This window comes from Pyrus communis, chromosome 3, assembly GCF_963583255.1.
Source record: "Pyrus communis chromosome 3, drPyrComm1.1, whole genome shotgun sequence".
NCBI lineage: Eukaryota > Viridiplantae > Streptophyta > Magnoliopsida > Rosales > Rosaceae > Pyrus > Pyrus communis.
The window spans coordinates 13,237,901-13,255,137 of NC_084805.1; the positions used below are offsets into that span (position 1 = coordinate 13,237,901).

At 37.1% G+C, this 17,237-nt stretch overlaps 2 protein-coding genes across 2 annotated transcripts; one reads left to right on the plus strand and one right to left on the minus strand.

The window, feature by feature from the left end:
• Positions 1 to 345: 345 nt before the first annotated feature.
• On the minus strand, positions 346 to 1,333 carry LOC137730285 (uncharacterized). The gene has a single exon (XM_068469344.1). It carries the CDS (start codon positions 1,228 to 1,230, stop codon positions 748 to 750), a length of 483 nt encoding a protein of 160 aa, XP_068325445.1. The 5' UTR covers positions 1,231 to 1,333; the 3' UTR covers positions 346 to 747.
• An 11,003-nt stretch (positions 1,334 to 12,336) lies between these two features.
• On the plus strand, positions 12,337 to 13,242 carry LOC137728216 (uncharacterized). Its single transcript, XM_068467067.1, has 2 exons — positions 12,337 to 12,768; positions 13,036 to 13,242. The coding sequence occupies exons 1-2, from the start codon at positions 12,337 to 12,339 to the stop codon at positions 13,240 to 13,242; spliced, it is 639 nt and encodes a 212-aa protein (XP_068323168.1).
• Positions 13,243 to 17,237: the final 3,995 nt, after the last annotated feature.

The following is a 17,237-nucleotide window of genomic DNA, read 5'->3' on the forward strand; positions in this document are numbered from 1 at the left end:
AGTCAATTTTTTGTGATTTTTTTATTCTCAAATTAGGTTTTCATGTTGATTTTTCCTTTCCTTTTCCAGTCTTGTTAACCATATTAGTTATAATTGCCTTGTAGAAATAAGTTTTTCAAAATTAAAATTGATGAAACCTTATATGTGATCACTATGTCACACGAAATATTGAATGAGTTAGCTATTTTTCAATCATTATATAAACTTAAGTAGTACATTTGCGTCTAAAAACACGAGATGTGTAACATTTAAATAATGTTTGTGTAATTTTCTTTTTTTGATACTATTTTTTAATGATATTTGATGTAGAAATAATTTTTTTCATATATTTAGTGAATTCTCTTATATATTTATCAATGTACAAAAAATCAGAGGTTAAAGAACACTAGGGCCCAACTTCTCAGGCCTGCCTAGGCCCCAAATTCTCAGGCCGGCCCTGCCTCTCCTTTGACTTGCAAAAGAAAATGCAGTATGAAGAAACCCTCACACATAAAGAGCAAAATCAAAAGACAACTGCCTTGAATTTTGTTGAGCATACAAAAGATCTACACAAAGCAAAGTAGGTAGCTACAAGTTCACTAGAAGAACCTACTAATTACATGCTAAAATACCCTTTCTCCCTTTCCATGATCAAACCATACACAAAAAACTACCATTTTCCATTGGCACTACCCAAAATACAAGGAACTTTTGCCATTGTGACATTACCGCAAACACCTACCATGCAAAAAACAAAAACCCACAAAATCATTCATCTCCTTCTCCACCAGATTCACCACCACTACCATCATCCTCAAAAGCATTTCCATCACCTTCATAGCCACTTCCCAAATCACAAATCTTCATCCAAACATCCTCCGAAACCGGCACCACCGAAAGCCTCGGTTGCCGAAACAGAGCAAACCCCTTGAGCCCCTGATCCCTCTTCATCTCCTTCAAGTCCACCGGCCTCCTCATCTCCCCAACCGCCTTCACATCAACCACCGCATCATCCCCGCCTTCCGAATACCATTCCCGCAAGACGCTCACTACACCAACCACGCGGCGGGCCTTGGCGCCGGAGTGGTAGAAGAAGCAGAGGTCGCTGAGCTTCATGGACTTGAGGTACTTCTGGGCTTGCTTGTTCTTGACGCCGTCCCACTTGGTTACGCCGTCGTTGGCCGCTTGGTCCTCCCACGACCACTCACCCGGCTCCGTCTTGAGAAGCCAGTACTGTTTCTCTGCGGCCATCGATGGTGTTGGGGTTTTCTCGTCAGGTTTGTTGCTGATCTTCTGTTCTGGAATACAAAGGGTTTTTATGATGGGTTTTGGGTTTTTTTGGCGGGGAAGATGTGTGCTTTGGCGCCAAGGGATAGTTGTAAAGTGGAATAGAACATGTGTGATCTGAAGACTCTTAACTACCATCCGCTCTTTCACATCGTAAAAAGTAATTCTTACATGTTCTATAATGTCATGAAATTATTTAATATTTTAAAATTTAAAACTTTTGGATTTTTTTCGTTATTCAATTCAACGGTTAAAAATTTTAGTGTACAATGTATCCGTAAAAATACTAAGTGCATTAGAGTTGCATGTTGCGATCTTGTAAAATGAATAGAATTGCATGTTGTGATCATGTAAAATTATTATTAATTTGAGGCCTTAAGCAGTTGTTTAATTCACATCAACTGTGTTCTACTAATCTCTAGTGATTAAAATTATAAAAGCCAAAAAGGCATGAGTCTTAAACGTGTCAACAATTGAACTACTTTTTATTTATTTATTTATTTATATATATATATTTTTTTTAATTTCTCTCCATTAGTAAGATACTAGGATGTTGAAAATGCAGTTTGAATTTACAAAGTAAAATTATTCACGATAAGAAAATTAAAATTATTATAAGAACTCTAAAATATAACAATACATGGATAATACAATCGAGGTAGGCGCGTAAGGACTTTTATTAAAATGGCAATGAGAACTTGTTAAGAAAACTTTACAAAATAAAATTGACCCATGTCATGTAAATAAAGAGCTACAAGAAATATTAAAAGTCAGCCTCCCATTTCAGTGGGACTGATAACCAACAGATTCTCGAGACGTCTACGGATTTTTAATGCTTATTTATGGACAGTCAAACTTTAAATAACTAGCCAAAAATTCAGAAAGAAAGAAAAGTAAAATAAATGCGCAATACAAAAATTATTTCCATACTAAAACTCAAATTCGAGTGTACTGTCCATGGACAGTAAAATGGCAAAAAGGCTCTCGATTTGGAAATAGTGAAAACCCCATAAAACAAACTGATTTTCTCAACTGAAGATTATGATATATGTTTCTAAGCGGTTTGCCTTTGGAAAGTAAAAAACAAACTGAGCAATTATAAGATTTGACCAGGTAAATGGTTTCGCATTTAATTATTTGGGATACTTACATGCGTGAGGATTATTAAATGATATATTTGATAATTTTAAGGTAGGAGCCTTTGCATTAGAAGACAATCTGTACTCAACTTCTTAAGCAAGTCTGGAGGAAATCTGCTCTTAGTTGATGCTTTGTCTCCGTCTTTTTTGCCTGCTTTAATATGCTTTCTTCTGATTTCTAACTTTTAATTAATTTATTTGTTTTTGTTTCATTAATTTGATTTTCACAAAATAGCTTCAATTGAGTTAGGTTTTGTTCAATTTAATCTCGATAGTTTCATTCCAATTCAATGATTTTGTGTAATGCTGAGTTTTCTGTTGGAGAATAAATTTTCTTCATAGTTCATTCAATTTTGTTTTATTTTCTAATTTGGATTTTGAAATTGAGACTCCTAGCTTTGCCCTCATCAAGAAAATTTTATTGATTCCAATTGACAAATGTTGCCAGGATGGGAAAGGGATCACCAATTTGAAATCAGCTCTTCAGGTATGCATTCATTCCAGATTTAAAAACATCACTTCTGTTTAGTACGTTTTTTATCATAACACTGTCATACGGTGTTACTGTCTGTCCTTTTAGTTGTTAAAATCTGTTTTTTTTTTTTTTTTTATTTATTAAGTTGTACATACAACTCTTAACATAGAATTAGTAAAATACAGGTGCAGAATGAATGACTAATCAATGAAGGAGAAGCTTTTAATTTTTTTGGGTTCAATTTTAAATGGGTTGTTATCAACCATTGAATTGCTTTAGGAGTTTTCATTTGATAAAAGAGATGGGAGGTTCTTTTGGGTGAAACTTTTGATCCGTAAGATTTTTAGTTAGGTTGTGTTGTGGGTTTTTGCAAATTTCTTCCGTGTTTATGCATGCATTTTTTGTTATTAAATTTGGAAGAAAATAGCATTACAGGGTGTTGAGGGTTTGTTGGTGGGGGAAGGCAGCAGAGTTAAGATTTTGCAGGTGAGATATTAGGGTGAGAGAAAAAGGGGACAAAGAGCATCGAGGACACATTTGGGATTAGGGGTAGCAAAACAGGGGAAAGGAATATGACAGAGGAATGGACTCTTAATTTTTTCTTAACTGGTTTGGGATTTTGCTTGCGTTTGGGGTCATCGTTGGCGTCAAGCCATTTGGTGTCAAGCGGTGTCTGTTTTTTCGTAACTTTCATTACTAATTTTTATGTCGTTTGCGATTGGGTCCTGGGATTTCTGAATTTTATCGTTCATTGTCGGTTTTTTAATTTTTTTTTTGTCCTCGTTTGTTTATTTAATATGTTGTGTTTGTGCTGGGACGCCCGTTTGCAAGTTCTTTTTCCATTGGGACCGCTGCATTTTTAAAGTGTTGAGGGTGAGATTTAGATACTCAAAACACTCCTTTTTTTTTTTTTTTTTTTTTTTCCCAAATATGCGCATTTGGTTCTCTCCTGTTTTAAATGTTTAAAATTAAATGGTTATTTGGATAAAATGGTTTATTAGTTTATCTTATGTGTTGTGATCAGGAATTCAATTGGATTAGGTAAAATGCTATATCAATTTACGTTATAGGGAATTTTGTGTATTATGGTCTGTGAGTTTTATTGCTCATCGTTTGTTCTTTTTTCTTTGTTTGCCGGTTTCTTTTGCAAGGGATCACTACAATTTGGGCATCTTTTTGAGTTTTAAATTGATTGAGGGTAAGATTTAGATAACAAAATTCGAAAGGAGCCGTTACTTTTCTTTTTGAAACTAATTTAAAAGCTGTGCATAGATAATTATTTGTGTTGAAATGTCTTGATAAAGTAGATTTACCAAATTGGAAATATCAAAGTTGTCAAAAATCAGTGATGACAAAATGTTAAAGTGCTGAGAAAACAATGTTTGCATTAATTAAATGATAAAATACCATTTTGAGAACCATGATTAATGCAACCCAATTGTAGTAAAGATTATTCCAACATAACTTATTTTGATGAAATTCTGACAGAATCAACGAAAATGACCACACCTGCACATTTTGATGAGTTCAAAGATTAATGGTCATGAATTTTTAGTTGAGGTACCATTGCTCTATTGGAATAAAATTGTGGAACCATTGCTACAATTTTCTTTGATGAGTTAAGAGATTAATGGTTATGAATTTTTAGTTGAGTTACTATTGCTCTAATTGGAATAAAATTATGAAACTATTGATACAATTTTCTCTTAGTTTAATATACGTCATTTGAAGGGAATAAGCTTTTGAATTTTACATTATTCCTTTAAATAAAAATCACGTTGAATTTGTTTACCGATGTCGTTCCAAACATATGTGCAAGGACCAGTTGTATTTAAAACTTGCTAATGGCTCTTCTGGAGGCTAAGAAGGTTGCATCCCAGTATCAAAAGGAAGCAGACAAGTGCAGTTCGGGGATGGAAACATGTGAAGAAGCAAGGGAGAAAGCTGAAGCAACATTAGAGGCACAGCGGAAACAGACTGCACGTGCTGCCTCTTCCGTTCTGATTTGAAGAAGATTTCTCAAGCGGCTATAATTTCATGGCAGGTTGGTTTAAAGCAATTCGAAAAGTTGGGATCGTTTGGGATATTTTTAGGCTTTTCTGATTCTTGAAAAAACCATGGTTAAGAGTGAATTCATTATATTTTAATTTTTATTGAATTCAGGTAACCATCTTCAGTTTTTTCCGTTTGATTTAAAGGAATTTTTTAGGCAGAAAAGCTAGGGCTTTCCTGTGAGTTCTTCGGGTTCTACATCTGGGTGGCTTTAATTTGTTTAAATTTGGGGCTTTTGTGATTTGGGACTTCTAAATGATTTGAAATTTACGTTTTTCTAATTTCAGTTCCCACTCAGAAGTCTGTACTGCCTCATCATTAGAACTGTTTCCATCTGCTCTTCTTCTCGAAACCAGGTCGCAGATCCACAGGCCATAAAGGTATGTCATTTAATTATATATTGTATATGTATGTATTGTATTATGCATGTGTGTGAATGCTTTTTTCTCTGTTAATCTGTATTGGTTTTCTTCTGATTTAGTTAATGGAGTTTGTTTTTATTTCAGATAATTTGGTTCATGCTAAAGTTATTGAACGTACGATGGAACCAGTGATCTTTCAAAAAGGTTGGTTCTTCTATATTTTTATCCTTTTGGTCGTTTTGAATGGACTTCCTGTATTCTAACTAAAGCTAAATTGAATAGCTGTTTTTGTATACTGTATTTGCTTTGTTAAATTAGTTCTTTTTTGTTGAAAAATGTTATTTGGTTTTGCAGGTCAAAGTTTTTCAGCAAGAAAATTATCTGTCAAAATTAAATTTAGATATGAATACTTACATTTATTTAGCATTTTCAAGTGGTTGTAAATGTCATTTAGTGTATTGTGGTCTTAATTTAATTGCGTGGTTAGTTTTAGGATTTCTTGAGTCGAATAACAACCTGGGTGATCAAAAGGAAAAAAATCATTTAGTCTCTGCTTGCAAGATGACTTCTTTTCATGCCTGTCCTCCCTCTACTTGAAATGTTTGTTTCAAATAAGGTTTGGTTTCAGGAGACAGTGGTTTTTCGGATTTTGAGTCTTTTGTTTCCAGGCTGCGAAGCCCTGTGTACTCAAGGTGAGCAATTTCAATTTCTAGGGATATTGAATTAAGAGTTTTGTTTAGTTTTTCATTATTTTGGAGTTGAGTTTGGTATTTTGTTTAGGTTTTATTATATTAATTATCATAAGCTTCTTTGAGATTACAAGATGTTATTGGACACATTACTGCAATAGAACAAAAAGTGGCTGATTAGCAGGCTTGAAAACAAGTGTGAAATGTAATTAGGTAAAACCATGTTAACAAATCATCTTCAAAAGTTGTAAATACAATATAATTATGATTAATGTTTCGTTTTTGGTACTTCCCTAATCCTGTGATTGAGTGCAGGTTATAGCTGAAACTGGAAAAGCTTATGTACACGACTTTCTTTATGTTAACGGCAGACCAGTTCTCATAGTGGATGCTTCTAAGCATCTTTCTGCTGTAAGTTTCATATTTTTCACCATGTCCAACTCCATACCAAATAATCTTAATATTCTTGAGGTGTTACATACAAATTTTTATCAACAAAATAGTGTTAGTTTTTACGTCGTTTCGAAAATTATGATCAATTTTTTGCTGCGCTTGCCTTAGATCAAGTTTTGTTTGGTACTTTGGTCACTGAACAAGAATGAGAAGCTCTGCGTATTTTCAATTGAGAAGGCGTTGGGTGCCCGTCCAGAAGGGAGCAGAGAAATACTAGGAATCTTCAATCTATGTTGGGTCCAGCAAAGGTAACAGGCATACAAAAGATTTATTTTTTTTACTTACATTGAAAATTATTTTGTAAGTAATGGATATGGACATTGTTTTAGACATTCAAGCTGTGGGTTTTCAAACTCTACAAAACATTTTTTATTTTACTCGAATCAGTCTCCAAGGAGGAGAAAGAGAAGGATCGGAATGGAAAGCAAGGCACAACATCGAACAAGCAATCTTCCTTTTTGACATTTATTTTTATTTATTTAAACTTAACACCACTTAAATAGAAAACTAAACTTTAATTAGACAAAGAGGAAGAGGAAGCATAGGAGTTTGTCACTACTCCAATGATTTGTCGGTAAAATCCTCAAACCCAATTCTCAATTTTCAGTTTTTATTTTTTATTTTTTATTTTTTATTTTGATTCTCACATCAATTAATTCCAGTAATGTTAGGGCTGAATTTTTTAGGTTAGTGATTTTTTCGCACATAACTTTTCTTTCTAATCATTGTGGGGGAAATAAATAGATATGGGTCTTCAATAAGTTATTTTTATAGTATCATAGTTTTATTTCACAATTAAATGACATCTTGCTGTTTTTGGCAGGTTTTTCTGTGAGCTTATTCGCATTGCATATTTTGTTTACAAATATTCGGTTTAATGTGGTGGTAATATATGCTATGATTACCACCATAGTCCAACTGATGGATTATTAATTTGGTAAATTATTTCAGATTTAGTCTCTGCAAATCTCAGGAAGTCTAATATTAAATTGTGAAGGTTGGATTGTGGCTTAGTTGGTTTTACTTTTGCATTTCCTCTTCATTAAAATGTTTACTTACCTGCTTTTAAGCGTCTTTATTTATGTATCTATTTTTTAAAATGAATTTTAAAGATGTTATAGAAATTGGAAAGAGTAGCAGTTTGAGAACATAGTATGGGAACTTTGGGAAGGAATACTCGAAAGGAAGACCGACAATAGGTTAGCAGTAACTCTTTTTTTAAATCATATTCTATTTTGTAATATTACACTATTGCGTCTGGAATGGCAACATTTATTTGGTGTCACCTAGAAAGTTTGTTATTGTATCATGTCTATGTTTTTTTTAAGTTGGAGATTTTGTAGGTAGCCAGTTCGAGGAAATGGCCCTCAGTTTCTAATTACCGAGCTAAAGTCCATGCTCTGTCACCAAAGTAGAAATGATTGCTTCTTTGTTCAAGTTTGTGCTAAATAAAAATGAATAGGGTTATAATTAGGACAACTTCACTCACCACTTACATTTACTTTGCCACATTGTAGGGGTGGGCACTTAGAACCGAAAATCGATATCGAAACACGAACTAAATTGAACCGCACCAAACGGTTTGGTTTTGTGGTTTTGAAACTGAACTGCAACATAGAAAATGGTTTGGTTTTGGTTTTGGTTTTTGAAAACCGCACCGAAACTGAACCGCACCACAAATATTAATAAATATTTAATTAAATGTCCATATTAGATTTCATGTTTTAATTGGTTGTTTGTTAAAATTTATACAGTAGTATGGACTCAACCACACTAGAATATCATCATTCATCACTTTCTTTCGTTCATTAACTTGAAGGACCTTTGTTATTTTATACCATCACACACACATATATGTACAAGGGTGGACTAATCTTGTTATCAAGAGTCGAACAATGATCTAATGAAGTCCACTCATTTGAAGCATGATATTACATATTCTAGTATAAAAGTTTTACTCACATTTAATGAATTCAAATTTATTCAACTTGTTTTATGATAAACATTGTAAAGTAGACCCTTTTGTTGCACAAACATGTTTTAACATCACAACAGCATGCAACATGCTAATTGTTTACATAACAAATGTCTTTTTCCTATTGGTATTGGGAAATGCTTATTAATATGTTAAATTGCAAATTGTACATTTTTTCTTAAAAACCAAACCAAAACCGTTTGAAACCGCACCGAACCAAACCAAATGGTTTTGTTTCATATCAGTTTTGGCTTCAAAACCGCACCAAACCGAACCGCAAAAAATTTTGGTTTCGTTTCGGTTTCATCCAAAACCGCACCAAACCAAACCGTGCCCACCCCTACCACATTGATATTTTTGTATTTTATTATCTAATTATAAAATGTTTACTTTTGTTGTATTTGTTCTATGGAGAGAATAAAGTTGCATAATTTTTCATACAGTTTTCCGTCCCACAGGGTACAATTTTTAGTTATATATACTAAAACTCAGTTGAGTTTGGCATAGTTCATCAATAGTGACAGGACAAAAATGCCCCGGATTTCTTCTTTGCTTGCCGTGTTGTTTTCACTTTTCTATAGTCAAAAGTCGGTTTTGCCCATTTGATCCACGCGTTGATCATTGCTGGGTTCTCTCTTTCGACTGTGTTACTTGCTTTACCTTTCATTTTCACTTTCACTTTTCTGTTTCGCAACTCTCTCACAAATCTCTTATTCTATCGCTCTCGATCTCACCCTCGCTTTCCAACCGTGCATTCTTTCTCTCACAACATACCCACAAAGGAGACCCTGGTTTTTGTTGTCCTAGGAATTTTATTTGCGGCTTCCATAGTCAGAGGAAGAGTTGATCCTTGGAAACCCAGATTTCTCAACGTTTAGTCAAAACCCTCAAATTTGTTTCGACCTTTTTATCTCGATCACACAATCGTCGGCGCAAGACTTCGAGAATATTGGTCTTTATTTTCGTCTCCAGCCCTGGAGTTCGAACTGGCTTTCCGAAAATTTTTTAGTCCAATTTGGGAACACCATGCCTTGAAATCACGACCAGGTACATCGTATGGGAATTAGATATAAGTTTATATTTCGAATTTGTGTTGATTCGAACGAAATCTTAACAGCTTCGCTTTCAGGCATGTTGAATCACTCACTCTCCTCTTTGTATGTGTGTTAATTTGCATTTTGCAGTAATTGAATTCTCAATTGGATTCTTCTGTTTCAGAGGCTCCCCAACTCATCTTTTAATACAATCGCCTACCTGGTCTTTGTCAAACACTACAATTAATTTCAATCTGTTATTAATCCTTTTGTTAAATGTTAAATTTAAATCAAGACTATAGATAAATATTTATACTTTATGTGCAAATACATATATGATACTGTCTATACAGTTTGTATAATGTTGATAAAAATATTGAGTGTTTTTTGTGTGTGTACAGAATGGACAGTGTGTTCATGAATACGAAACATGAGACGTGGTTTACTTCATATGGCAAAGACAGGTTAGTTTGATTGTAATTGCTTTTTTCGTTTGGTTGAATTCGAAGTTGGTCAGCTTGAGGTTAGTGACATGTCACATGTTTACCCTCACACATAGCTGCTATCCTCATGGCTGATTTCACCTTATGAGCTCACCACCCTGATTATCCCTTAAAGTTTGGAAGACTTGATAACGTCAGAGAGTTTATATCAGCTATTTTTCGATAAGTATTGCATGTCTTTTGGCGTTACAGTTGGTTACTAGGTACGACTTGACATTTCCTACTTACGCATTTGGGAGTGCCTTTTATGTGCTAAGTTGTTTGGCTCCAACGTACCAAAATGTGTCCTTAAAGAAGGATGAGAATCTTTGTTGATTATGATTCTCATTTGAAATAGCTCTTTACGAGCCCTTGCAAGCGATCTCTTTACCATTTATATTATGCAGATTGTCACTTTGATAAGAGAGTCTTCCTGACGTTAGGGGAGATACGAACGTCAACGTTTCTAAAGAACTGCTCAAACTAAGTGTGGACTTTGCCTACTATGTCTCATCTCGACCTCCATACCACACAAGTATGATTATCAAGTGCAATGTATATTAGCTTTCAGAATGTTGCTCCCGACGTATTTCTTTGATCTAGCTAAAGTGGAGTTCATATACCAACTACAAACATACCTGTAAGAATATACATACCTAACATCCCCAAAGGGTCTGCCGCCTCTGAAGGACGGTTGGCAGCCCTTGTTGAAAAAAAAAAGATGAAAAAAGGGGTATGTGAATCAATTTTGAATGAATTTTATGAATATGGAAAAAAGAATTACAACTTTGATAAGATCCCAACCACAGTTGATGAAGGAGGAAAATTCTCTCTCCTCATAATCTTTCTCCCCTTCCCTTCCCTCCTATTTGAACGGTTACGGTTTAGTCACGTCAACATTTTATATTAATTTTTTTTATAGAGACAATAAGACAAAAAACAATATGTGAGAAAAGGGGAGGGAAGGGGATGAGAATAGGGGGAGAGAATCCTCCTCTGTTGATGAAAACCAGAAAACTGAAAAAGTGAGTTTAGTAAGCCGAACCAAATGTTAATCTTCAACACCTTACCCACCCAGATTTACTCTAACTTAAAGGTTCAAAAATCATAAAAATACTTGAAAAAAACTAAAAAGCTAGTATGGAGGCTTTTGATGAACTTAATCACTTTTTTGTTTAAAAATATGGAGAGATTAAAGTGAGAAAACTTGAAGAAGATCATCGGTGGGCTATAATATCTGTATTTTCATGCTAAAAATTCAACTGCCTCAGTCAATAAATTCCGGGCACAAAAGAAGTCTCAAATTGTTGAAAATGCTAGTGGGTAGTGAATGCCCACAATACTTTGGCAGAAGTTTTCAATGCTCATACAAAGTGAAATTGAATTTGTATATGCATGGAGGTTGTATTGTCAAAGGAAGTGTTGTAAACTTCAATGTGCAGTTAATGCATCAGTTTGGAGTTGCTCTATAAATAGAGCACCCCGTATGCTTTCAATAGATAGAAAAAACATACAGACATAAAGAAAAAAGATCAATAACATCATCTATTCCTCCGTTTTTATTTGTTATTCTCTTGTGCTATAGTTTCAGTGTGACATTTTACATCTGCCTCGCACCTATCATTAAAAATGTTCTCTCTAACTTTTACATATTTATAACACGTTATCAGCACAAATATCTAAAATATAATCCTTCTCTCATTTCTCTTAGCCGAACGAAAGAAAGAAAAAATGTTTCCCCTAAGGTTTTTACTGTTCATCTTCTTCCTCTGCCTCAACTGCGCGGTATACCTTCGCAACAAACTGTTTGCTCCATGCCTGATCTTAATTCTCAACCTAACGGTTACATACATCTTTGATTTCTTATTTGGTGTACAACTTGATTACTAACCCAGTATTTATTTATGTTAATTTTATTGCAATCTAAGATGGTGCAGTACAATCGCTCATCTTGAACTGCAAATTTATTCTTACTGCGATCTAAGACGGTGCGGTATCATCGCCTATCTTGGACTGCAGATCTAATTTTACTGCAAATTTTAGGTGAAGCCGTATAATCGCCCACCCTACCCTGCATATTTAAATTTGCCTGCCATTTAATTTCATTGCAATTTTAGGTGGTGCGGTATAATTGCCCACCCTACTCTGCGTATTTAAATTTTCCTGCTACTTGAGTGGTGCGGAATAATCGCTCATTCTATGTTACATTATTTCAATGCGAATGGTGCGGTATAATCGTCCTCCTCACTCACTTTTAAAATCTCGAGCCAGAAGTTTTGAGTACTTATTATTTTGGCCTGAAGATCAAAATGAAAAATTTGTAAAAATCAGAAGTTCTAACATTATATTCTTCCAGGAATACATATTATGGCAAGTTCTTACACATCTCATTTTCTTCCAGAAAAGAAAATGGCGAACTTAGAGAAGCTTGAATTTGCTGCCCTGGATATTACTGAAATGAATTACCTTACCTGGGTACTGGATACCAATATCTATCTGGAAGCAAGGAATCTTGGAGATACCATCAGAGAAGAAAGCAGCTCATCCTCTCAAGATCGGGAAAAAGCCATGATTTTCATTCGTCACCATCTTGATGAGGCGTTAAAGAGTGAGTACTTAACTGTTGAAGATCTGTTAGCTCTCTGGAATGCCTTGAGAAACATATACAATCACCAGACAACGATGATTCTTCTAAAGACCCGCTATGAGTGGACTCATCTGAGGATCCAGGACTTCAAGTCAATGGCAGAGTACGATTCTGCGTTGTTCAAAATTACCTCTCAGACTATTACTGATGAACATTTGCTGGAAAAGACTTTCAGCACATTTCATGCCTCTAACGTGCTCCTGTAGTAGCAGTATAGAGCGCGAGACTACATTGTGTATAACCAGCTGATATCTATGCTCTTAGTAGCTGAACAAAACAATGAGCTCCTGATGAAAAGCCATCATTCCCAGAAGTGAATGCTGCTTCCCTCGAAGTGAACGCCACATCCTCTGGTGGTGATAATCATAAACGAGGACGTGACCACAAGCGAGGTTGGTGGAATAGGAAAGGAAAGAACCATAGAGTTATATTTCACAACCTGGTTTTGAGGCATAATTCAGGCCCGACCTTGTACCCCAAAACATCTAGTGGATTTGTATCAAGCCTCCCTCAAGGAGAACGGTGTCGAGACTAATTTCCTCGACGAGGCTAAACCAATGGATATACCTGATCCAGTGTTTGACCTATCAGTGCAGTTGAACACAACCCACCTAGATGTTTCAGACTTTATTGTGGAAAGGGGGAGTGAAGTATACCGGTCCGACTAAATCATTTATGTTTGATCTACTTTTATTATGCTGAAAACTAGCATTTCAATTCAATAAAAGTGGCATTTTCTGTTATAAATTGTTTGTTAACTGTGATTCCATTTACTCAGAAAGCATGGATAAAAACTGTGGTTATTCTCAGAACATGAGAAATGGCGAAGATATTTGTCTTGCAGACAGCGCAACCACACATACAATACTTCGTGATCGAAAGTATTTCTCAAGCTTAATACTTACAATAGTAGGGGTAACAACAATATCAGGACCTTTAGATGTAATTGAAGGCTTAGGGAAAGCCCAATTATGTTACCAAATGGAACAATATTGTCTATACAGAATGCGTTGTACACTACTCGATCTACTCGAAATTTGTTTAGTTTCAAAGATGTTTAAATGGATGCCACATTGAAATGAAAAGTGCAGAAAATGTGGAGTATCTATGCATTACCTCCAATGATACCCAGAAGCGTATATTGGAGAAGTTGCGTGGTTTGTTGAGTGAATTGTATTATACATACATAAAGACAATTGAATCACATATTGTCATGAACCAGAAGTTCTTTGATTCAAAAGTTTACATGCTTTGGCATGACTGTCTGGGTCATCCAGGATCCATCATGATGCGTATGATGATTACTAACTCTAATGGACATGCATTAGTGAGCAGACACATTGCTATCACAAATGATAACCCTTGCAAAGCTTGTTCTGAAGGGAAGTTGGTAATTAGACCATCACAACTAAATGTTGATGCTGAATCCCTATCATTTCTGCAAAGAATTCAAGGGGATATTTGTGGGCCTATTCAACTATCTTGTAGACCATTTCGATATTTTATGGTTTTGGTTGATGCATCTACCCGATGGTCACATGTTTGTCTCTTGTCACTTGTCTCTTGTCTACCAGATGCATCTACCCGATGAAATTTTAAGTAATAAATTCGTCAAAACTGCCTGTGCACGTCAGCTGACTTTGGAATTAAGTTGCGGACAGCTCAGAATGAATTAGAGAATGAGCCTTATATTCTTGGAAAGCTACGGATGTCTATTTTCTGGAGCATTTCGCGGATTGTTAATATCATTTTTCTAGAAGAAGTTATGGCCGTTTTAACACTGAAAGGTTCCTAACAGGCTGAGCAGTTTGTAACTGACAAGAAAGCATTGAAAGCAATAAATCCAATAAATTTAGCAGCCAAAACTGATGCAATCAAGAACAAACCAGCTGACACCTATTCAAATAATAGAGGAAATGGAATTAAAGATGAAGATTAAGAGGGAGTTATTGGCATAAAGGCTACCCAAGGAGTTACAATTGTTTCACAATTTCCTTTCACTTATTGTCATCACTAAATGGCTATTAGTAGGTGAGTTAAGGAGAAGAAAATGATGCAGCAAGAATTGGTTTAAAAGTAGCATTGGGGAAGGAAGGAAGGGTGGAGAGCCTTAGTTATTCGATTTCTTTTGGTTCTATTTTCTCAAACTCATGTCTATCTTTTGTTTTAACTTAAGGATTGTGTAACTAAATTTTTAGTAGTTAGGGGCTGTTTGAAGCCCCGAATATGATTGCAAGTTTGTTATGACATTTCGTTTGAATTACTTTTATAATGGATGAAAATTGGTTCACTACTTGTCTCATTGATGAATTTTTTATGTGTTTTCTATGGATGCATACTGTTGACCCTAATAATTACAAAACCTACGTGGCGCGCAGGTCGAGTAACTAGTAAGCTAACTACGTCCTTCGGTCGAATGCGGGGCGTGCCAACTCGTCGGCCGAGCTCGGCCGAGGAGTACAATTTGTTGATGTCGCTTGGAGCGCGTCGTTGACTTCTGTATCTTGCGATTGCGACCGAGGAAGGAACGCTCTCGGTCTCTGAGTTCTACAGCCTGAAGACAAGGCTGCTAATTCTGCGGAGTTCAATAATCGTCGGAGCCCGATTCGGTCACCGTGATTATATTCGTGAGAGTATAAGCACGTCGAATCGAGACCAAGGTGTATGGGCACAAGTACTCGAACGTGATGTATGTCTTGATGGTAAACGTAGTTCGGCCGTCGGAATGCCGAACCCTGAAACCTACTTGCGAGTATCCAATCATAAAACCACTCGGCGTCCTGTACGCCGAGCAATGTGATTCGTAACACCTAACTATGCCGAGAAAGCTTAGCAAGGTGACCTCTGCCAACAAAGGTTCGAAAACCTTTCTCGACCGAGACTTGGATAGATAATCGGTCGACCTCGACGCAGTGCTGTTTATCCAAACTGAAGGTGCTTCTCGGTCGGCTGATTCTGCGGCAGCAGTGCTGTTTATCCAAACTGAAGGTGCTCGCCGGGCGCTTCCACAGTGCTGTTTATCCAAACTGAAGGTGTGTCGGCAGGAAAAGAAAAGGAAAAATCTCAAGGTGTTTGAGAGGTTTTGCGCAGGGCAATTGTATGCTGATTCTGAAGGTCTTTTCTGTTTGCATGATTTCTTGTATTTATAGTGCCCCATTCCTTGAAACTGACTCCGATTTGGATTGGGAGTCCTTGTCCCATTTCGCTTCTTCTTCGAACAAACCTACTCCTACTGGGATTCTGAATTTTCCTTCGTTTCGGGACTTCATTCCTTGCTGGTCGAGAATCCCAGTCGCAACAGGACTCCCTCGACCCTTCTGTTTATCTGGACCATTAATGATAGGATTTGGCCGACCCTGTTAGCTGGCCCGGGCCTTATTATTCGGCCCATAGCATCTGTTATCACCTTGGGCCGAGCACATCTGACTGATCGGCCTGCCCAAGATATTTTGGGCCCAAACATTGCCCCCTCGCTTCTGAGGTCGCCGACTGTCACCTCTTGGTCGGGCCTCGACCTTGAAGAAGCGAAGACATTTATTGCTTTTTTGAACTTTACTCCCTTAATGATCATTATTCCTGCATATTTATGAGACATGATTGCACTTTCCTCGTCGCCCCCAACGCGTGGCCACGTGTCGATTCTCCGCCGTTCTTAAAAGCTTCACTCATGGGCCTCGAAACCGTGCACTAATTGAACCGTCTCATCCTTATTAAATGCATTGAACCTGTCGCCACACGCCATCGTGCGTCCTGGATTTTCGACTCCTCGATCCCATTTTCGCAGGTTCCCAAAATATCCGAAATGATTGCAGACTTTCCCGGTTACATTTCCCCCCAATCTGAACCAGCGCTTTTGAATTCCAGACGTTTGATATTCATTCTGGAAAGCCTATAAATACCCACATTTCTGCCATTCGCCTCTTACGCCCTCAGAAACTCCAGAATCTCTAATTTCTCATCTTTGTTTGCTCAAATCAAACCTTCCAGACCTTCTGCAATTTTTCAGTTCTTCCTTCTGCAAATGGCCTCCTTTATTTCGAAGCTTTCCGATGAGATCAATAAGTGCAAGTCATTCATCGATCGCAGCGCCGTCAAGACGCTGCGATTTCAAGAGGATATGGCCACCACCCACCAGATTCTGGGTCCCCTCTTCAAAGACGCAGTGCCGTCGTCTGTCACCAACTTGCTCAAGGAGCAATGTCTAACCCCCCTTCTTCAAGGGTTTGACTGGTCGAAATGGTGCTTGGCTCGTCCTCAAGGAGCTTGGCCCTCGACCACCACGGCCTGGGCCGCCTGGGTCGACCGAATGAGCTCCTTCTTCTCCAAGGAGTGGAAGGCTCTCGGCATCTACGATGCCATTATTCTGTCAACCATGGAAATTGCCATGGATAAGGAGCTGCTCATGGCGGCCCTGAGTTTATGGTGTTCGGCCACCAACACCATGGTCCTGCCATTCGGCCCTCTCGTCCCCACCATCCTCGACGTCTCGGCCATCCTTGGGACTTCCTCGATCGGCCTTCCTATTGACGCCGCCCTTTCCGGATACCCTTCTCCTCTCGACCTGAAGGCACTATTCGACGAAAGGGCTGTCGAGACGCTAAGCCGGGGTGATCGGGAGCCCCCAAGGGAAGAAGTTCAGAAGCTCCACAAGAACTTCTTCAAC

What these genes read in the sequence shown, in the direction of transcription:
- LOC137728216 (XM_068467067.1), top strand. Translation starts at nt 12,337, where the DNA reads ATGGCGAACTTAGAGAAGCTTGAATTTGCTGCCCTGGATATTACTGAA. An exon ending in GCACATTTCATGCCTCTAAC is followed by an intron (nt 12,769 to 13,035) that starts GTGCTCCTGTAG and finishes GGCATAATTCAG; the next exon opens with GCCCGACCTTGTACCCCAAA.
- LOC137730285 (XM_068469344.1), bottom strand. Translation starts at nt 1,230, where the DNA reads ATGGCCGCAGAGAAACAGTACTGGCTTCTCAAGACGGAGCCGGGTGAG.